The 18,743-nt window shown below is 43.4% G+C and overlaps 1 protein-coding gene across 1 annotated transcript; it reads right to left on the bottom strand.

Moving 5' to 3' along the window:
* Positions 1-1,551: 1,551 nt before the first annotated feature.
* YARS2 (tyrosyl-tRNA synthetase 2) lies at positions 1,552-6,860 on the bottom strand. The gene is made up of 5 exons (XM_005527951.3): positions 6,049-6,860; positions 4,969-5,136; positions 3,711-3,866; positions 3,212-3,382; positions 1,552-2,970 (listed from the first exon to the last, which is right to left on the bottom strand). Exons 1-5 carry the CDS (start codon positions 6,858-6,860, stop codon positions 2,811-2,813), a joined length of 1,467 nt encoding a protein of 488 aa, XP_005528008.2. The 3' UTR covers positions 1,552-2,810.
* Positions 6,861-18,743: the final 11,883 nt, after the last annotated feature.

Below are 18,743 nucleotides of genomic sequence, written 5' to 3'. Positions count from 1 at the left end.
GTAGCCAAGTTCAGATCAGTAAATGTCTGACATTGTTACCTGGGCTGTTGTAGTCCTGCTTTAACTAAAACACAGTATCCTGGTGTGAACAGTTTGTATTCAGTAGTCAGGTTCAAATTTTACATAGTGAAATAGATGGGTAAAGAGGGTGGTGGTGTCTGTGTGCATCAGACCTTACTCTGAAGTGAACAGAGCAGACCTTGTGTAAAACCTGCATTTATTCATTGCTTTGTGGATGAATGACAGATGCCAGATTGGATATGGCAAACTCAGGTCCCTGCTTTATGGACCACAGCAGGGGAAGTAACTTGCCACTTTGTTGTGCCCCTGCTGGAAACCTGAATTATCCTTTTCTCCTTCAGCTGTGATAACAATGGGTATCTGGTGTTTTCTGTAGTTACTGAGGTTCGCCTGTTGCATCTGCTTTCTGTTGCTAATTAAACTTGCTCTGAGGTGAGAGCTAGAGGATTGGTTTCTTGAAGTTTAATACCACTTGGATATGGTTTCATGCTTAATGACACTGTTTAAACTAGTGAAGGTGCTTTCATGTTCCCATGAGTTTACCTGCTGCATGCCCTTTCACCCTTTACCTCTTGATTGCTAGCTGCCATAATAAGGTTCAATTCAAGTCTTCCAGGTTGTGCTGTAAAAATGTTTTTGGTGGAGCTTTTTTAGTTTGTTGGTTTTAGTTTTTTTTAAATACCTTGCCCGAATAATTACTTATATTTTTGCACTTTTAAATCGTGCATTTCTGTGTTTAATATTCATTACTTCTTGTTCACATTTGAACATAAACTCTGATTATCTGAATGTACCTGTATATAAGAAATAGGACCAGGCTAAGAAAGAACAGTTGACTTTTCCAGTTGTTTTTGATCCTTGGCCCAAACTTTCACATGCTCAGTGGTGATGGCCCTGTATGGTCATGGCAAGTAGTGGTTGTATCCAGCTGTTTGTCTGGCAATAGTCAGGGAAGGGTTTGGATTGCTAGGACTTGGTCAAAGGCAAGCATGTGCTAAATTTCTTAGAGTTTATGAATCTTATCAGAAACCTTGCATGCAAAGAACTTTATTCCTTTATTTTGTTTCATATTTCTAAAAACTGAATTTACTAATTTATTACAAATGGGTATATACGTGCATCTGCACCATTTGGCGATGACAGAAAACAGGCAGGAAAGAGATCAGACATGAAACACTACTTATTCCTAGATTTTCCTGTAACCAGAAAAAAACTCTCAAATGGGCTCTGTTTTATTTCTCTGGAGGTGAACATGGGTGTGTACTGGAGGATTTTGATCCTAGGTGCATGTTTCTGATTTGCTCTAATGCTTCTGTCATTTAAGGAACAAGGTGGTTGTGTTAGGTGGATGAACTTTCCCTTTCCCCTTCCTCTTGTGTTGCCTTCCCCCTTTTCCTCTGTGTGCTTTCTTTGAGGTAGAAATGACTCAACTACTTTTTATTGTTATATAATAGAGATTAGGCTAGAGATGTGTCATTATTAGACAGAATAAGTAGGATCTGGAAACTGAAATTTACACTAAGAATAGGCTGAGCTTCTGAAAGTACTTTATTTCAGTTTCACTGCCAGCAGAAACTGTCATCTATAACAAGCAAGCCACTGTATTACAATTGAAAACTTGAGTCATGGTGCAAATGAAATCAGCATCAAGTTTATCAAGTAAGAAGAAACATAAAAAAGGTATCTAAAACAGTAACAAACTCCCCACCCTACTCTAGAATATATATACCACATTCCAGAAGCTTAGATTAAGGCTTCCACTTCCCCCCCTTGTGGCTGCCGTTACTGCAAATTGGTATTGAAGATTTCATGGACCAGGACATTATTCTCCATGGCCTAAGAGTGAGGACTGATCTTTGAAAGCAACACTGCAAAGCACTGGAGGTTCCCTCAAGTGTTTTCTGGTCCAGAGACCCTGTGGTGCCGTTCACCCACAACTCTTGGGTAGCTCACATTACTTGGCTTGTAATCTTCTGGTATAATGTGCTATCTTCCAGCTGACTGCAGAGCATACAGCCCTAGTATCTGGATAATCCCTCAGGAAAGACGCTGGAGAGCATGGATGCATCCAGTCGTTCACAGGACCGAAGAAGTGGAAAAACTGTCACCTTGTGAGTCATACTATGCACAAAGGCCTAAAAGGGATTCATTAGGTTGATTTAAGCTCTGAAAGGCTCTGCACTTTCAGATTTCAGACGTGAATTTGCTGTGTATTCCCATATGAAGGCTGGAAAGCTTTAGTGCAGTGTGTCCCCATACATAACCAAGAAGCAACTTACGTTTTTAATCATTTAGTCCTTTATTATAAATTTTCTGCAGCTTCATTCAAAACAAACCTGTTCAGAGACAGATGACCGTGGTTGTCTTTGTCCCTAGCAAGGTTTCTTGGTTACATGAGTACACACTGGCTGTAAGGAGTGGGTCTGAGTTTGCTTTGGCTCATTTTCCTGTGAGTTATCCTGTGGAATAACTGGCCACTGTTTTCCTACAGCACAGAAGGCTGTTAAAGGAGGGGATGCACATCTCCATTGCTGGACTTTGAAATGAATCTTTTCATTTTCTTGTGCAGATCCTTATGACTGGTGCTTTGAATAAGGCCAATTGTCTACAATCTCTTCAGTGGTACAACTCAGCTCCTTTATTTGAACTCTGTTGAACTCTTTTGAAAAGGAAACTGATACTGGGTGGTCTGTGAGCTGTGTAGAAATGCACAGTACAGAAACATCTTCAAGTACATCTTCAAGCAGCAGAGTTAAACTGATCTGTCATTTTAGGGAGATACTCTGTTGTCACAACTGCAGCCATTTTATAATGTAATAATTTTTCTTTCCAACCCTAAGTAATGATACTCCATTCTTCAGAATATGCTGTCCCAGAATAAGAACTGTCTCAGGATTCGTTACACGATTCCCATTTATTGAAACTCCTCCATCTGTAATTTTCCTGTACCTTAAAAACAAAGCAAAAACAACTGTTAATTGCTATTTATTAAGAAGTGAAAGCTCACTTAAGTTGGGTTTTTTTTGTTGAACGCATAATTGAATACATTTTAATTCTCCCTTTCAGTTCCTTCCTTTAATTCTCACTTCAGTCTGAAATTATTTAACTTTATTTAACTCTACTACTCCAGCACTTTCTGCGAAGGGTAGATACTGTTTCGAGAATACTCACAGCATAGGTGAGAACTTACCCACTAGGTCCATCTGGAATGGCATTTGCTTTGCGGCACAAGTCAAGAACAGTCATCCCAGGTTCAAGCATCAATTCAGCAGAAGCAGTTTGTCTGAAAAGTTCCTGTAACTCTTGGTCAGACATTTCTTCCAGTGCCTCCACACTGCTGTAATAAAGGGCCTTAGTGCACCTGTGAGAACAAAGAGCAATCAAAATACAGAGCTAGTTCTTGTCACACAGAGTGCTCCTCGACTCATCAGATTCCCCTCCCCAGTTTCTTTTGAGAATCCACACACTAACAGAAATAGTTTAAATACACCCCCATTTTTTTATTGTACCCTACTGCCCTGCAAGCTTTTTTAATATTTTCAGTGTATTTTTAAGTCTACAGGATTATTACATTTTTCTCTTTTAACATCTAAACAACAACTTAATGGATTAAAATAGTCCCTGAAAAGCTATGGAGAATTACCAGAGAATAAATCTGAAACAAAACTGCTTGATGAATCAAACTTTACCTCTTAGCAGATTCCAGCCCCTCTCTACCATGGACAAGCTTAGTTACTTCTGCAGCCAGTCGTTTCTGAGGGCCCCATTTCTCAGGTTCTTTAGCATGCATTTCCATGATGTGGGCAATCTCCTCAAGAGGAAGGAAGGTGAATAGTTTCAGGTATCTATGAGTAGGGAAAAAATGTTTTGTCTGTATAGCCATCATTACAGATTTCCTGCCTTTGTCATTCAAACTTCAGTAACTGCACTAAAATCATTCTTAGTATAAGAAATACATACTAAGATGCTCTGTCCTTTCAATCAAATCTTTAAAGCTCACATTTTACTTAATCTTCTGCCTAGGGTCAAGTCTTCAGGCATAATATAATGCCAGATGAGCTTTTATGAAGCTTGTGTTCCAATCAACAATTTAGTTTTCTCTTGAAACTTTTACAGGAATTACTGGAATCATGTGTCAACTAACAAGGTTTTGTATTTATCTTAGGAGATCCACAATATGCTAATGCAAAATCTCACTGCCAGTCTGTGGCCATCACAGGACAGAAGCATACTTGTACTAGCAAGTAGCTCAGCAGGAAGAGTATTTAGGATAATCGAGAATTTAAAGATGCATCCCTAAGCCTACTCTTTATGACAAAGTCAATTTTAATGAACTTTCAGTCCCGTGCAATGTATTAAAGGTACCCTTACTAGTAAAAAGTCTGAATGCTTGAAATATTTTAGCATTAAGTACCAACATACCCTTCTTTCAGTCTGAAAGGTGCTGGTGATCAGAACATGGATTTGAATTACTAGGGGATAAATCTTTGTGAGAGGTAAGTTATAAGGCAGGTCCCTTATATGAAAGGGAAGTAGCTCAGATTTTACAGTGCTATTGATGTTTAAAGTAAAACAGATACAGAAAAGAACATAAAGTTATTAAAATCAATGTAGTAATATAGCGTACTGAAAAAAACTGTGATGCTACAGTACTAAAACTAATAAGCCATGCAAGAGAGTCAACCCACTGGCAAAACAAAATGCACTATGCTTCACTCCTTTGTCATTCACCTTCTAATCTGCTGCTGCATATGTCAGCATATGGAAGTTCCACTATCCTATCTGCTTAGGAACCAGTCATGCCTGTTTATTTCATAAACACTTATAATTAACACAGACTTCTACATGGAGCTTGCGTTGCACATAATTAAACGAAGCAGTTACAGTGAACAGTTAGAATCACGTTTTATGAACAATGGCAAAAAAGAAAGATGGAGAAACACTTACTTTTCAACTACATTATCTTCCTGTCTGACAAAAAACTGATACAGCTCAAACGGAGAGGTCTTATCCCTGTTCAGCCAAACTGCATTTCCAGCAGTCTTTCCCAGTTTATCACCAGTAGTGCTGGTAATAAGAGGTACAGTAATTCCAAACACATCTGTTCCTGTCATCCTGAGAAAGAAGAGTCACTGCATGTTAAAAAAACCCAAATTATATCTTGAAAAAGCTGAGTAAAATGCAAACATTCTGCAAGATTCTATCCTTGATACAAAGTGGGGGAATGATGGGCAAAAAGATCCCAGAATACTGTTCTGTGGAGAGGGCTTTAGGGAAAAAACCAGCACCCTAAGTTTTTAAGTTCTTTTGTATGTATCAAAGATATATATGTATTTTAAGCAGTTTTTATGTTATATACCACAACTACCTCTACTTTGGTGTGATTACACCAGGATGTGTGTGCTGGCAGACTTGCCATGATTTTGTCCCATGCTTCAGGGTGTTTGATTTTGGTTCTTGGATTCACTAATACAAGAACCTATTATTCTTCTTAAAAATTCATATAAACCTGGTCAAAACGTATGTATGTACCAAGCTTACGGTCAGGCCAATTAATTACTCCTCTCAAATCACAGAGGTCTATGTCTCTGCCTTCTGCTCCTGGTGCTTTAGAGACTGTCAGCACCAAGTCGCACAGCATTCCATCACGGAATCAGAGAACTGGCGAGGCTGGACAAGACCTCTGCTCTCCTCGAGTCCAACCTGTGACCGAGTATCACCTGTCACCTAGAGCATGGCACTAAGTGCCACATCCAGTCTTTCCTTACACACCACCAGGGCCAGCGACTCCACCCCCTCCCTGGGCAGTCCGTTCCATCGCTGCCCTTCTTGCTCCGGCACCTCACTGTCCTTCTGAACCGAGCGGCCCAGGACCGGACACAGCAGCGGAGGTGCGGCGCCGGGCCAGCAGTGCCCAGCGCAGGGTGGCACTGCCGTCCCCGGTGCCGCTGGCCGCACCAGTGCTGACACGGGCTGCCCGCTGCCCGGACCCTGCGCGCCACCTCCCGCCCCGCGCTCCCGCCGTACTTGGTGACGAGCTCGTATCCGGACATGATGTTTCCCATCTGGTCGTGGCCCCCCAGCTGGATGCGGCAGCCGTGGTGCCGGTGGAGGTGCAGGAAGTCGTAGGCCTGCAGCGCAGGGTACAGGAATTCGGCCAGGCTCATGCCCTCGGCGCTGCGCAGCCGCGCCTGGCAGCTCTGCCGGCTCAGCAGCGTGCCCATGCGGAGGCGCCCGCCCGCGCCGCCGAGGAAGCGGAGCAGCGGCTCCCGGCCGAGCCAGCGGGCGTTGTCCAGCAGCGCGGCGCGGCCGAGCCGCCCGGCTCCCGGCCCCCAGAACAGCTCCCGGTGGTTCCCGAACAGCCGCTCCAGCCCCGCGCGCAGCGCCCGCGCCTGCGCGCGCACCCGCCCGGCCGGCAGCGGCTCCCGCGCGCGCTGCCGCCCGCTGGGGTCCCCGAGCAGCGCCGTGGCCCCGCCCACCACGGCGATGACGTCGTGACCCGCGCGCTGGAAGTGCAGCAGCGCCATGACGGGCAGCAGGTGCCCCACGTGCAGCGAGTCCGCCGTGGGGTCGAACCCGCAGTAGGGGGCCAGCGCCGGGCGGCTCGGTCCCAGCAGCGCCGGCAGCTGCCCCTCCGCGCTCTGCGCCGGGAACCCCTCCTGGAACAGCCCGCGCTCGCACTGCGCCGCCAGCAGCCCCGCCGCGCTCCGCGCCCGCCTCGCCTGCTCGTGGGCCCGGCGGCGGGGCGGCGGCGGGGGGGGCGGGGGGAGGGGGCCCCGGCGCGGGCCCCGGCGCCCGGCGGGGCCCCCGCGGCGCCGGCCCAGCGGGGGCGCCGCCATCGCGCGCGGGGCAGGCCGGGAAGGCGGGGCGGGCGGGGCTGTGGGCTGGGACCGCCCCGGAAGCGGGAACCGGCGGGGGAAGGGCCGGGAGAGCCGCTGGGCAGGGGATGGGAGTGTGGCCGGGGGTCGGGAACGGCCCGGACGGCGAGGCTGAGGCTGGGCTTTGCGCTGGCTGGCTGGCGGTTCTTCTCCGCCACATTAAAGATGCGACAAAACCAGCTCCAACTCCGCTGTTTTTTCCCAGCCCGATTTCAGGGGCTGCCAGCGATGGAATTGAGCCCTTCGGCTGGTAGTAAGGCGCCTGGCAGAGCGGGTACCGCGTGCCTGAGTTAGTCACACCGGGGCTTTAGAATTTACAGACCCTAGAATTTCTTAGCTATGTTACCAGAACTTATTAGCTCTATTACTATTCGCTATTTTATATGTATCTATGGAATATATTTATATTTTTAATGTATTTGGCATTTTTAGCTGTGTTGTATGTCTTGAATGTTTGGGAAGGGGTGACTCAAATTATAGATAGAGGTGTGCAGCTGTAGGCAGGTGGGTGATAAAAGAAAGACTGAGGAATGTGGGCCCTCTGGAACACCTGGGATGTGGAGAACACTGAGGTATGCAATGATTATTTTGTCTCAGTGCTCACTGGCAAGTGTTCTAAGCACCCCAGCGAAGTTGTAGAAGGAAAGGTAAGGATGAGAATGGACCTGCTGTAGGAGAAGATGAGAATTGAGCCCCTCTAAGGAAACTGAAGGTGCACAGGTCCATAGGACATGATGAGATGTGTCCATGGGACTTGAGGGGACTGGTGGATGAAATGTCTAAGCCACTCACCATCATGTTTGAGGCACTGTGGCAGTCTGGTGAAGTTCCCACTGACTGGAAAAGGGGCTCAGTTGGTCAATGTGTGGTACTAAAAACCTTGTCACCTTTGAGACAATGACAAGTACTTTGTAGATATTGTCAAAATCTTTGCCATTCTCTGTTAGAAGTAATATGTAGAGGTGATAATACAATGGGAAGATCAATAAATGGAAATACTGTGCAGACTTAGAGAAGTTTAGATTATTAATTGTCCAAATAATACTGACAAGAAGAGAGTATCTAGTTCTGACACATTAGATCCCAAAAAATAGCCCATTGTCTCATAAAGGGCCTGGTAATGTTCTCTGTGCACCACTTTCACACTCGGCTGAAATTCCTATTCTCTAGCACATTTGAGTGCTAGCAAAAACAATGACCATGGCAAGTTCTTACTTGCTGTAGGTTCAGGTAAAGGCCTAGTTGGAGCAGATGGTTTGATTCCTTTGTGCTGGAACGGGCCACTGACTTCAGATAATCCCTTGCTCTTTCTTCCCTTGTTGACTCACAAAAACCCCCTGCAATGCTACAGGCTGGGAGAAGAGTGACTGGTAAGCTGCCTGGGGAGAATCAGCCTGGAGCTGCTGGTTGAGGATGGCTGAACATGAGCCAGCAGTGGGCCCAGATAGCCAAGAAAGCTAATGGCACCTGGCCTGTGTCAGCAATAGTGGGGCCAGCAGGACCAGGGCAGGGAATGTCCCTCTGCTCAGCACTGGTGAGGCCACATCTCAAATCCTGTGTCCAGTTTTGGGCCCTTGACACAAAAGACCTTGAGGTGCTGGAGCGTGTCCAGAGAATGATGGAACTGGTGAAGGACCAGAAGTTTACTTTTTTGAAATCTCTGAGATGCTGTGTTGTGTTAGTATCCTTCTCTTTGCAATGAGCCAGTTAATTCCGTTACAGAGCTAGTTTTTGCCAGTTTGTTCTCTATTCATTCACTTCTGCTTTCATTTCACAGGCACAGCCTTTGGCTGCTGGGATGGTGAACCAGCATTAGGCTCCAGAACAGCAACATGACCTTTAGAATTCACTTCCCCCAGCCCCTCTGCAGTAAATTCCCTGGTGCTGGGATAATCACCTTGTGATAGCAGATGCTCTGGTTGTGCCCACTCCCTTCCACATGCACACCTCATATCAATACACCTCTTTTCTTATTATTGCTTCTGCTCTACTCTGAGGGTTTTGGTTCTTTATGAGGCCTAGGGGTGGAAAAAGCATTTGCTTTCAATGTACATCTAAGGAGTAATCATGGCTAACTGTGGTGGCTGTAGGCAACAGGGCAGTGGTTATTTTCTACAGTCCTTAATCCCTCTGCAGCTTTCATCTCTTGGATTAGTCAGAGCATTTGATCTTATTTTTTAGAATATCTATTTTTTTTTTTTTAATCCTGTCATCTTTTTCAGCTAGAAAGTAACTTGTTCCCTATTTCCTCATCTCCCTCCAGCCAGGGATATTTGGTGCTTGTGTGTTCCTTTCTCCTCCTCTCTTTCTCTTTTCATGGACCTCTTAATATGTCCTCTGATAGGTGCACAGATGATTTTAATTGTCTTTGTGCCTTATGGATCTTGTTTTAGATTTAAATTTAATGTGCATCCTTTAAACACCAGACCAATTAATATGGAATATGCTTTTGTAGTTTTCTATGCTAAATGATTCTGCTGATTTTGCAATGACCCAGGGGTTTGCAGACTATGGTGCTGACAGCTGCTTTTGTCATTGACTTTCAAAAAAAATTCAGTTTCAATACTTGGCTTTTCTAAGACAACCCCTAACCCTGAATCAACTATGAAAATCCTCTTTATTTTAAAAATACTATTGGGAGAATGTTATTATTTGTGGCTTGTTAGCTTCCAGCAATTATTCCTTTTTACACAGCTTTTTTAGACATGACAGTATCCAAAGTTCAGAATCTCTTCTTACTCCACAAACAGTCATGCACAGACTTAATTTTTAAATAAGATACAAGTCTTAGGAAGAAAGTTCTGCATCTCTCATGAAATTTAAATAATTACAGTATGTATAGGCACATGGTATCTTTCCTCAAAGCTTATGGGTTGGTATCACTCACTTAGAAAGTATTTGTGGCATAACTGAGAAAACTTTCTATTAAAACTGACTTATTTCACCACCCTGCCATACTGTAAGGGTCAAATCATCTGTTCTGAGAACCATTCACTTAAAAGATTAAGGCAAAGCCAAGGGTGATCTCTCTTTGCTGTATAATGGGATACCAGTAATGTAACCAGGGAAAGTAGGAAGTGTTCAGGACTAAATCCCTTTGGGAGACAGGCTAAGCCTAAGTAGAAGAAATGTGGATGCAGTTAAAAGTGATTAAGGTGCTTAGTCTTTCCATTATAAATCATCAATCTTTATGTGTGATTGTCTTACTATAAATCATAAAGCAATTTATCTTAGCCTTGTAAGCAAATGATTTTTTCAGGCATTTTGAAAGCATTTTCACACAATAAATCCAGAACTGATAGTAAAGGCTTAGCTTCCATTATTATAAATAGAATAGCCATGAAAGGATCATTATTTTCATGGCAATGTACTTGGAAAAATAATAGAGATTAGAGCAAGAACTAACAAGAGATAATAATGAGAATAAGAATGGGCTTTTTCCTATTTCAGTTGTTAAGGATGAATCCTTTATCTTGGCTGCCTGACTTAGTACTCTGGATGATGGAAAGGAGAAGACTGTTCTGATTTCAGAAAATATAAAAGTAAATATGAAAGCTGAAACTCCCTCTGCTTTCCAGTGCAGGTGTATAGACTTCCAGGTGATTTGAAGGAAATTACTTGGAGAGTTCAGGAAACTGCTGTGTGAAATTGAAGTAAATATAAAATGCTGGTATGAAGGGCCTGGGTGGAGCCTGCTGAACACCCCCACAGTTCTCTGGGCAGTAGTTGATGTCACTTCCAGTGGTAGGCACCCCTCCACTTGTATTTTCCCCCTTGTTCTTCACTGACCCATGGCTCCTTTGCCCTTCATCAAGTAGATGTGGACATAATCGAAGTCAACCCTTCCAGTATTGTGGGATCTAATTCTCAAAGGCAACATTTCCTATAAACCACAACTCTCATCTTGTCAATTGAATAGCAAATCACGCAGGGCCTTGGAAACTATTACAAAAATTTCCCAGTTGGGTTACTTAACTGGAATAATTTTGAAGTTACTTATTTATGGTACCGTTGTCTTTCGTGTCCCACCGTCAAGAGTGCCTGGCTGAGGGATGACTGCAGAGCTGACACATGGGTGAGTTGTTCATGCCTGAGTTTTTACCCAGTATTTGATTCATATTCTTCCTTCAGAGAAGCTCTTCATTCCATTGCAAAGTATCGTTATTAAATGTAACTCCATTTAAAGCTCTACTTCGATTTATGATTCCCTTACAGGAATAGAAGGAATTCCTGATGCGCTTGCTGTCCTCTGGTAAAGCCAAGTTATACGTGCATCAGCCACGAGGTGGCAATACAAGAGCTTGATATGCTGGATTTTGGTGAACTTTGGGATATTAGCTAGGTAAATATATTTACAGTGTTTCTGCAGAGTTTGGCTTTCTCTGCCAGTGTATGGTGCGTGCTCCACATCTGCATAAATGACTTCATGCAAAAGCTAAGGGAGAGTAAGCCGATTTACTGGATCAACGATTGAAGCCTTTTATGTGGCTAATAATTGATATCTTTATTTAAATGGCTCAGTAGTTGATGGAGATGTTATGTGAAGAACTCAGCTGCCATTAAAAGCAAAATATCTCAAGAAAGGGGATGCACTGGTAACATACAGCTGTCTCACTGTGAGTTTTCTCCTGCCTTTAAGTTCTGACCTTCCTGAAGGCTAAGGAAACCAGAACACCTCACATGTATGGAATTCCCAGACAGGATTGCTTCACAACATTGAAGTCTGCCTTTTTCATCCAGGTTTTTGATTCAGTTCTCAGCATGGCTGATGCTTGTTTTTCTGCCTTATAAGAGCATTCAACACTGGTGTCAGGTGGAAGTACTTAATTTCCAATCTTTTTCGTCCTTTCTTGTCATTTTCAGACATTAGGGAAAGTAATAGTATCTCTGTACTTTCAAGGACTAGTTTTCACCCACTGTAATGGAGAAAGTATTTTAAGACATTTTCTATTTTGACATTAGCTCTTTCAGTAGCAGCTTTTCAGAAGGTGGAGTTCTCTGTTTTCTTTTTCAGATAGACTAAAAAGCTTCTAGCATAAGAAATGGATTGTGGACTTGGCAGATGTCTCGTGTCACTATATTCACCACAGTGTTTATTTGAACATGAAGAAATTATGGATGTGCATTTTGTTATTTCACATGAAAGTGCCAACAACCTGCTACTGTCTTTTCTTGACATGGAAATAGTTTTCCTCTGAGTACTTTATGGGAAATCTTACTTTCAATCAGACAATGCACTGTGAAGTCGCTTAGCAAATATGTCTTTGAAATACATGCAAGTTTGTGGTTTAGTAAATAAATAGAAATGTAAGGAGAGAAACATAGTAGGAAGCCTTGAAAGAGTAAATAACTTTTGAGAAGGGAACTTCCCTAAGAAAGATTTGTGATAAAAGTCTGCCTGTGAGTTGGGTGTTCAGCCTGTAAGAAGTGCTGTGAGCACAGGTGCTGGGACTGCCTTGTCTTTGAAATAACACAAAGCTCTTCTGCAAGGGCAGTGATGGCCCCTCTCAGTTTGGATACTTTGTTGGACCAGGGGCACTGGCACACATCAGAATTCAAGATTCACAGCTATTAAAGCCTGAAGGAAATGGATTTGGCTGATTTTTCCCTCTGCACAATGCTGACCATAGGATTTAACAGTTGACAGAAAATGCAGAAATGGAGACCTGTATTTGGCAAAAGCAGATACACCACAGCCCAGGTGTCTTTCAAAAAGATCTCCAACCCTATCTGTTAGCATCAAGCAGCCTGCTTAGATAGTTGATAAACTTTGTCTTTAAAGCTGGTAACAACAGATTTCTCCTGAGAAAACATGCTCTATCCCCAAAGGCTCTTCTCTTTCTTGAGGTTGTTTGCATGTCTCAGATACTGCACAGCATCAGACCAGATACTGCACAGCCTCAGGCCATGCTCCTGGCAGGTTACAAAAAAAAAAAGGCTTAGAGAAGCTGGCTGGTGACTGAAGAAATGAAAGTAAGCTTTGGGACATGATGTTTGAAGAACTGGATGGCTACTGCTTTTACCTTGCAGCTTTCTCCAGTTGCTTGTGGCAAGATGCTGGACTTAGATCTCGATGGGAGCCATTTTTCAGGGAGGACAAGTAACTGGTTGTACCAGCAGAAGGATAACTCAACTCAGTGATGAGTTGATAGAATAGTATTTCTGTCCACCTAAATTGTTCTGCAGTGTCAAATGACAAAGGTAATTTCAAACTTTTATTAATCCATGGGTTTTGGATATTACCCTGACAACTATGACTGTATAGAGTAGCATGTGCCTCTGGGAAGGGAGAATTTGAAAGGGAAAAGAGGAACAGAATGTGACCACTAGCCTCAAAGTACAGTGCTGAAGAGAGAGGCCACACACCATATACTTTTCTTCCAGGGAAATAAATGATGACAGTGCTGTGTCTTCTCTTATCATGTAGTTTGTTCTTCTTGTGTTTACCTTGAAATGGATACTGAACATTTGTTGTATTGCTCATTTCTGATTCTGATTTAAGGTGTTTAGTATTTATTTCAGCCAAAGAGAAGGAACCTGGTGACCACTTAAGCAAGACATGAAATTATGTCACTGACATAGATATCAGTGTCAGTGTTCATTCTGGGTTGGTAGTTATTTTCCATATATATATGTTATTGATGTTCACGGATGATTAATCTGATGGGTTTGTGGTCTGAAAGCTAATCATTTATATTCCTGCTCTGTTCCTGGAAGGAAGAAACTTGCTCTTTCTTGCCAGGAATCCATAGTCAATGCAGTCTGTTCAGGCTGTTCATATCTTGTGTATTGTTATGTGATAAGGGGGAATTATAGAGTGGGATTCTGCCTGAAATCTTCTAGGCCTGTGGGAATTCCCCAGTGTGTCCCAGACTTCTTCAAATATGCGATAAGGCAAGCTGCAAATACTGATAAAAGATAGGGGAAATGTTTGTTTTCCACGATAGAGGGGGATTACCAACTGGAATCCTTTACAGATCAATGTGAAGATCAGTGCTGTTTGAAATGCCTATAAACAATGTGGGCAAGTAGTTGGTTAGTGAACGGCTGTTGAGGAGGGGATGATACTAGCTCCCAAAGACATTTCAGGGTACTGCAGCTTAATCACATTTAGAGATTTGCTGTGTATTGAGGTGCTATCATATCTAGTCTGGCTTCTCAGGGTCATGGAGTTACCAGGCTGCATGGAACTCAGGAGGAGGAGGAACCTTAAAATTAATATTTCTGCCAGGTTTGTAAGAAAAAAATCCTTTTTTCTAAAGCAGGATTCACTAAGAGAAAAAACATTTGTTCCTTCGGTTACCAGAAGTGCTTTGTTACAGGACCTGTTTGTAAAGAGGGAGAATAAGGTTGGCCTGTGCCCAAATGCATTTGTAGTTTAAGTACAAAGTGAAGCAGTAGTTGGTGCAAACAGCTATTGAATATGAAAAAACAAGCCCTCACTGCCCTGCCCAGCCCTGCCTGCCTTGGAGTCTCCCCACCTTATCCAAGGTCCAGGACCCTGTCCTGGCTACTTTATAGGGGTAGCCCAGCCTGGCCTCCTTTTGTTCCTGTTGAACCCCCTGGTCCTGGCTCACCCCTTGATGTACCTGCTGTGGCAGAGGTCTGTTGGATGGGGGTTGCCCTCAGCCCCGTGCTTGTCCCCTCTCCTGGGGCAGCCTAATGTGGCACTACAGTGTTATATCTAGGAAAGACAGGTCTATCAGTGAAACACAGGGGATGCCAGGTGTCTCAGAAGGGTGGGCTTTATTTTCTGTCCTTCCTGAAAAGTGCCTACCTTCACTTGCAGCTCTCAGCATGAGCCTGTTCCTAAATCTCACCCCTCACTCACCCTCAAGAGGCAGCTTTTTGTCCTCTGCCTGCAGTTGTCCACAAGGTCAGCTGCATTGCAACTGGGGTTATTAACACTGCAAGGACACGTCAGCACTCCTGTGTGAGAATGCTAAAAATCGATAGCCAAGAATCTTGAACTTTCTAAGAAGCAGTGGCTTTTGCTGACTGTGAGCTGCACTGAGAGTCTAGGTGAAGTGTCTGTCAGCCCAGAAGTGTTGTTTTAACTGTGAAATTCCAGTGTTGGGCATCCAAACCAGCAGAGATGGAAGAGCAGCCTGAAATACTTGAAGCCAGCTTGTCCATGGGGATTCAATCCATGCCAGGAGTGAACTGGACGCAGTGTGTGCTAAAGAGCGTTAGATCAGCCTAATGTGCACTCTCATTATCAGCTGAAAGTATGTATGTCTGTGGTCCCACACGTCCCCAGAGATGTTAAGTGGTGGGGTTTGTCCCATTATTTGCCTTCCCTTTGCCAGTCCACCCCATGCAGCAGCTGTAGGCTGGGAGATTTCCATGGAAATGGGAGCTGCTCAGTCACGATTTGGGTAATGGAGACTTAGAAATTTCCTCAACCTGCTGAAATGGGATCTGGCAATGGTCAGTCTTCCTTATTTCTGTGGGACTCCAGTGACCTGAAAACCAGACAAACAATGGCCCTGTATTTTGTATTTGTAATGATAATTGCTTAATTATCCTTGCAAATAAGGGGAGTGAGGGTTCCTCAGTGCTATGTGTGTCATTGCATTATGGCTAACTATGAGATATTGTTAGCTGTTTACATTGCTTAACGTTAATGTTAAACAGGACAAGCTATTTCAGAGCCCAGGATAAGTCCTGGCTGCCAAATAGAAGGGAAGAAGTCCAGGTGCAGCTGTGTAAGCACTTTAAATTTTTGTGTGTATGTGAACCTTAAATAACCCTGAGGAATTCATTACTCAGTCTTTATCATGAGCACACAAACAAACATATTTTCTATAAATAGCAGTTTCATTAACAGTGGTAGGTGAAGGAGCCTCTTGCATGTGTGGCCTTGATATTCTGTTTATATGCAACCAGTGGATCATTATAAACATTTATTAGGGTTAACCATGATTGCTATATAAGCTACATTATATATTACTATATAATCTATGATTGTATAGCAGGTTATACCCCTACCCACATCTATGGCATTAATTTTGAAGTGTATATAAGATTAATGTATATACACACATACATACGTGCATATATATATATATATATATATATATATATATATATATATATACAGGAATACAGCCCTGTAGTCCTGTTAAAGTTCACAGAAACTCATGTGAAAAAGGAAGAGCAAAGCACGGGGAAGTCACCCTGGTGGCTGTTGGAAGCTTTCTCAAACTAATGCAGCTGGCTCTTGGCTGTCTGTCCTCCATACGTGGCATGCTGACATTTATTTGGTCAAATGCATTTGAGTAAAGAGGAAGAGCAGAGGTAGCTTCAGAAGTCAACTCTTTGAAATAAACCAAACCAAACGACGCAGAAGTGTGGTCCCTACACTAAGCACAGGCAGCTTTGGCAGCTTCTTTGATGGTACTTTGAGTGTTACAGAAAGCTCAGTAATCCAGGGGAGCTGCTGGTTACCTCCAAAGTATTTTGAGATACTTATTAGGGACTGACAAACATTTTAAGTCCTCCTTTACCTTTTGTGACTTCCTGTGTTCGGTTCTTCAGAGCTTTCCACCCCAAACCTCCTGTCACAAAAACCTCAGAAGAGCTCTCTCTCACCAGCTGCAAGAAATGGACATGTTCAGAGCCACGTGTCCTCCACAAGGGATTGTTTCAGCTGAGCTGTTGACAAGTTCTGGGAGCCAACAAGTTCAGAGCTGGAGAATGGGAAGAGTGCAGAAGAGCCAAGTCAAAAAACCCCCAAAACTAGCATTTAAACCCAAAGGGAAATCTTTCTGTTCACTGCCTAAATGCCTCAGTAAAACACCATTTTTGTCTCAGGGCATAAAAGGTACCCCCTGCTTTCTTCTTGAAGCCCAATTCCAATGTTGATGTGAGGGGTGGATGGCAGGACAGAATCATAGAATACATTGAGAAATGATCAGGATAAAAAAGATTTAAATGCAGCCATTGAGAGGTAAGTGGTAAAGCCATTAAATGCAATCAGAATTATTAGACTATCAATCAGTCACAAAAGCTTCAGTGAGACACCAGCTCAAGAAAATGTGCAGCAGCTACAGGGACAAAGTACTCAGAAAGGTAGGGAGTCATTAGCCTTGAGTTGTACCTGTTCCCCTTGTGCTACATGATATAGATGTTTCAGATGTTATTTTATTTGAAGCAGATAAATCGCTGTATTTCACAGGCAGCAATTTTTTTTTCATAAGACAGCAATTAAATAGTTGAAAGCCTTTTTGCTTTTTGCACATTTGTACTCTACTCACCCTTTCCAGTTTATTTTTGTTGCCTGCCTGGTACTTTATTAGTGCTTTCCAAAAGCACTGTGACCACTATGGGCAAGTACTGGCAGGGGGAAAGACCAAGGCAGGGAGGGTTTAGCTGGAGAAATGAAGATGTGTCACCATGTTAGCCATGACACATGAAAAGCAGCAGCAGGACAGGTCCAGGACCCCTGGAGAGCCTCCCCAGGGATGACTGTAGCCCAAGCAATTGCCTCTGGTTCAGCTGGGACCCCTCAGGACTCGCTGGAGGCTCCTGCAGCCGGTCAGCTCCTCAGTGGTGCTGGGATGGGACCACCCTGCTCCTTCCCACCCTGGTGGGAGGCTCCCACTCCAGGGCTGCAGTCCTGGGAGGCTGGATGGCCATTTCCAACTGAGGCAGAGCCTCAGCCTGTCTTTGGGACTACCACATGCTGCACAAACAGAGGCCCAAGTACCATTTTTGTGGTTTTTCTTTATTTTTTCTTCCAATAATAGTTGAGTTATCCGAGGAATTAATTTAGCTTTGGCATGTATAATTTCCACTGTATTTATAATGGGCTTCCTTTGTGCTCAGAAGTTTGATTTTTGTTTGGTTGTTTAATATTACCTGATCTTTTGCACTGTGATGGGTGATTAATCTTTAGCTGTCATATTATTAAGCAGTTCCTACACAGTATGAATTCAAAAGCCTGCACTTCCCATTCTCTCTCAATAGCCTGGGCACATATTAAATTTCATTTCTAATTACATATGTTAGGGTGAATTATGGGCTAGTACTCAAAATAAATTGTTCTTTGATGTCAGTTCAGCATATGAATGGCCAGTTGTAATTATACAAGTTAAAAAAGAACTTAATGCTATTGTGCCTAGTCCAGAATAATTTTGTTTTTCTTTTAAATAGACTCAAATCAGCAATTTTCCATTGTTTATGAGCTCAATGCAGCCGTTATGAAAGAATTTTTTTCTTTGTAGATTTGAGCTAAAAATGCAAGTGGCATGTAAATGGCATTGACAGAGGCAGAGGAAAGGTGATCCTTTCTAGTGTGCCATCTCCAATTTCCATTTCCCTTCAAAGGGTGCAGCCACTGGATATTTGCTGCACTTCTGCTGTGGCTCATTTCAATTTTATGAATGTGCTGAGTTCCCAATAAATGTGCCTATTTATCACAGGAAGACACCATCCAGTGTCTCGGCTGCCCTGTGGAGTAACATCACACAGAGCTGTGCACAGTTTGGGGTGGGGAGAGAAAGGGAGGACACACGTTCTGTTATCTGTCATTGAAAGACCCCGTGGATCTTCCTGGGGCAGTTTTGATGTTAAATACTGATCCTTTGCCATGCTGGAATGCACAGACATGTTCTGCTGGAGCATGTTAAGCCTCTGCATTTAACACAAACAGGGCTTTTAAAATGAGAGGACTAAACACACTCCTGGTGTCAGACCTTAAATTCCAGGGGTTTGGTTATTTAGTCTGTAGCTAGCATGCATTTTGTGCTGGATGGAATTTGTTATCAGCTGTATTTAAGGCTGCTCCAAGGCTTTATGGAGCTGCAAAGCTCTTTAGAATTTGTGGTTCTGCTGTTGGGC

This window comes from Pseudopodoces humilis, chromosome 5 (assembly GCF_049639895.1).
Source record: "Pseudopodoces humilis isolate 2021_Gansu_Grassland_sample_001 chromosome 5, ASM4963989v1, whole genome shotgun sequence".
NCBI classification, from domain to species: Eukaryota; Metazoa; Chordata; class Aves; order Passeriformes; family Paridae; genus Pseudopodoces; species Pseudopodoces humilis.
The sequence above is the reverse complement of the archived record's forward strand: the minus strand, read 5'-3'. Positions and strand labels throughout refer to the sequence as shown.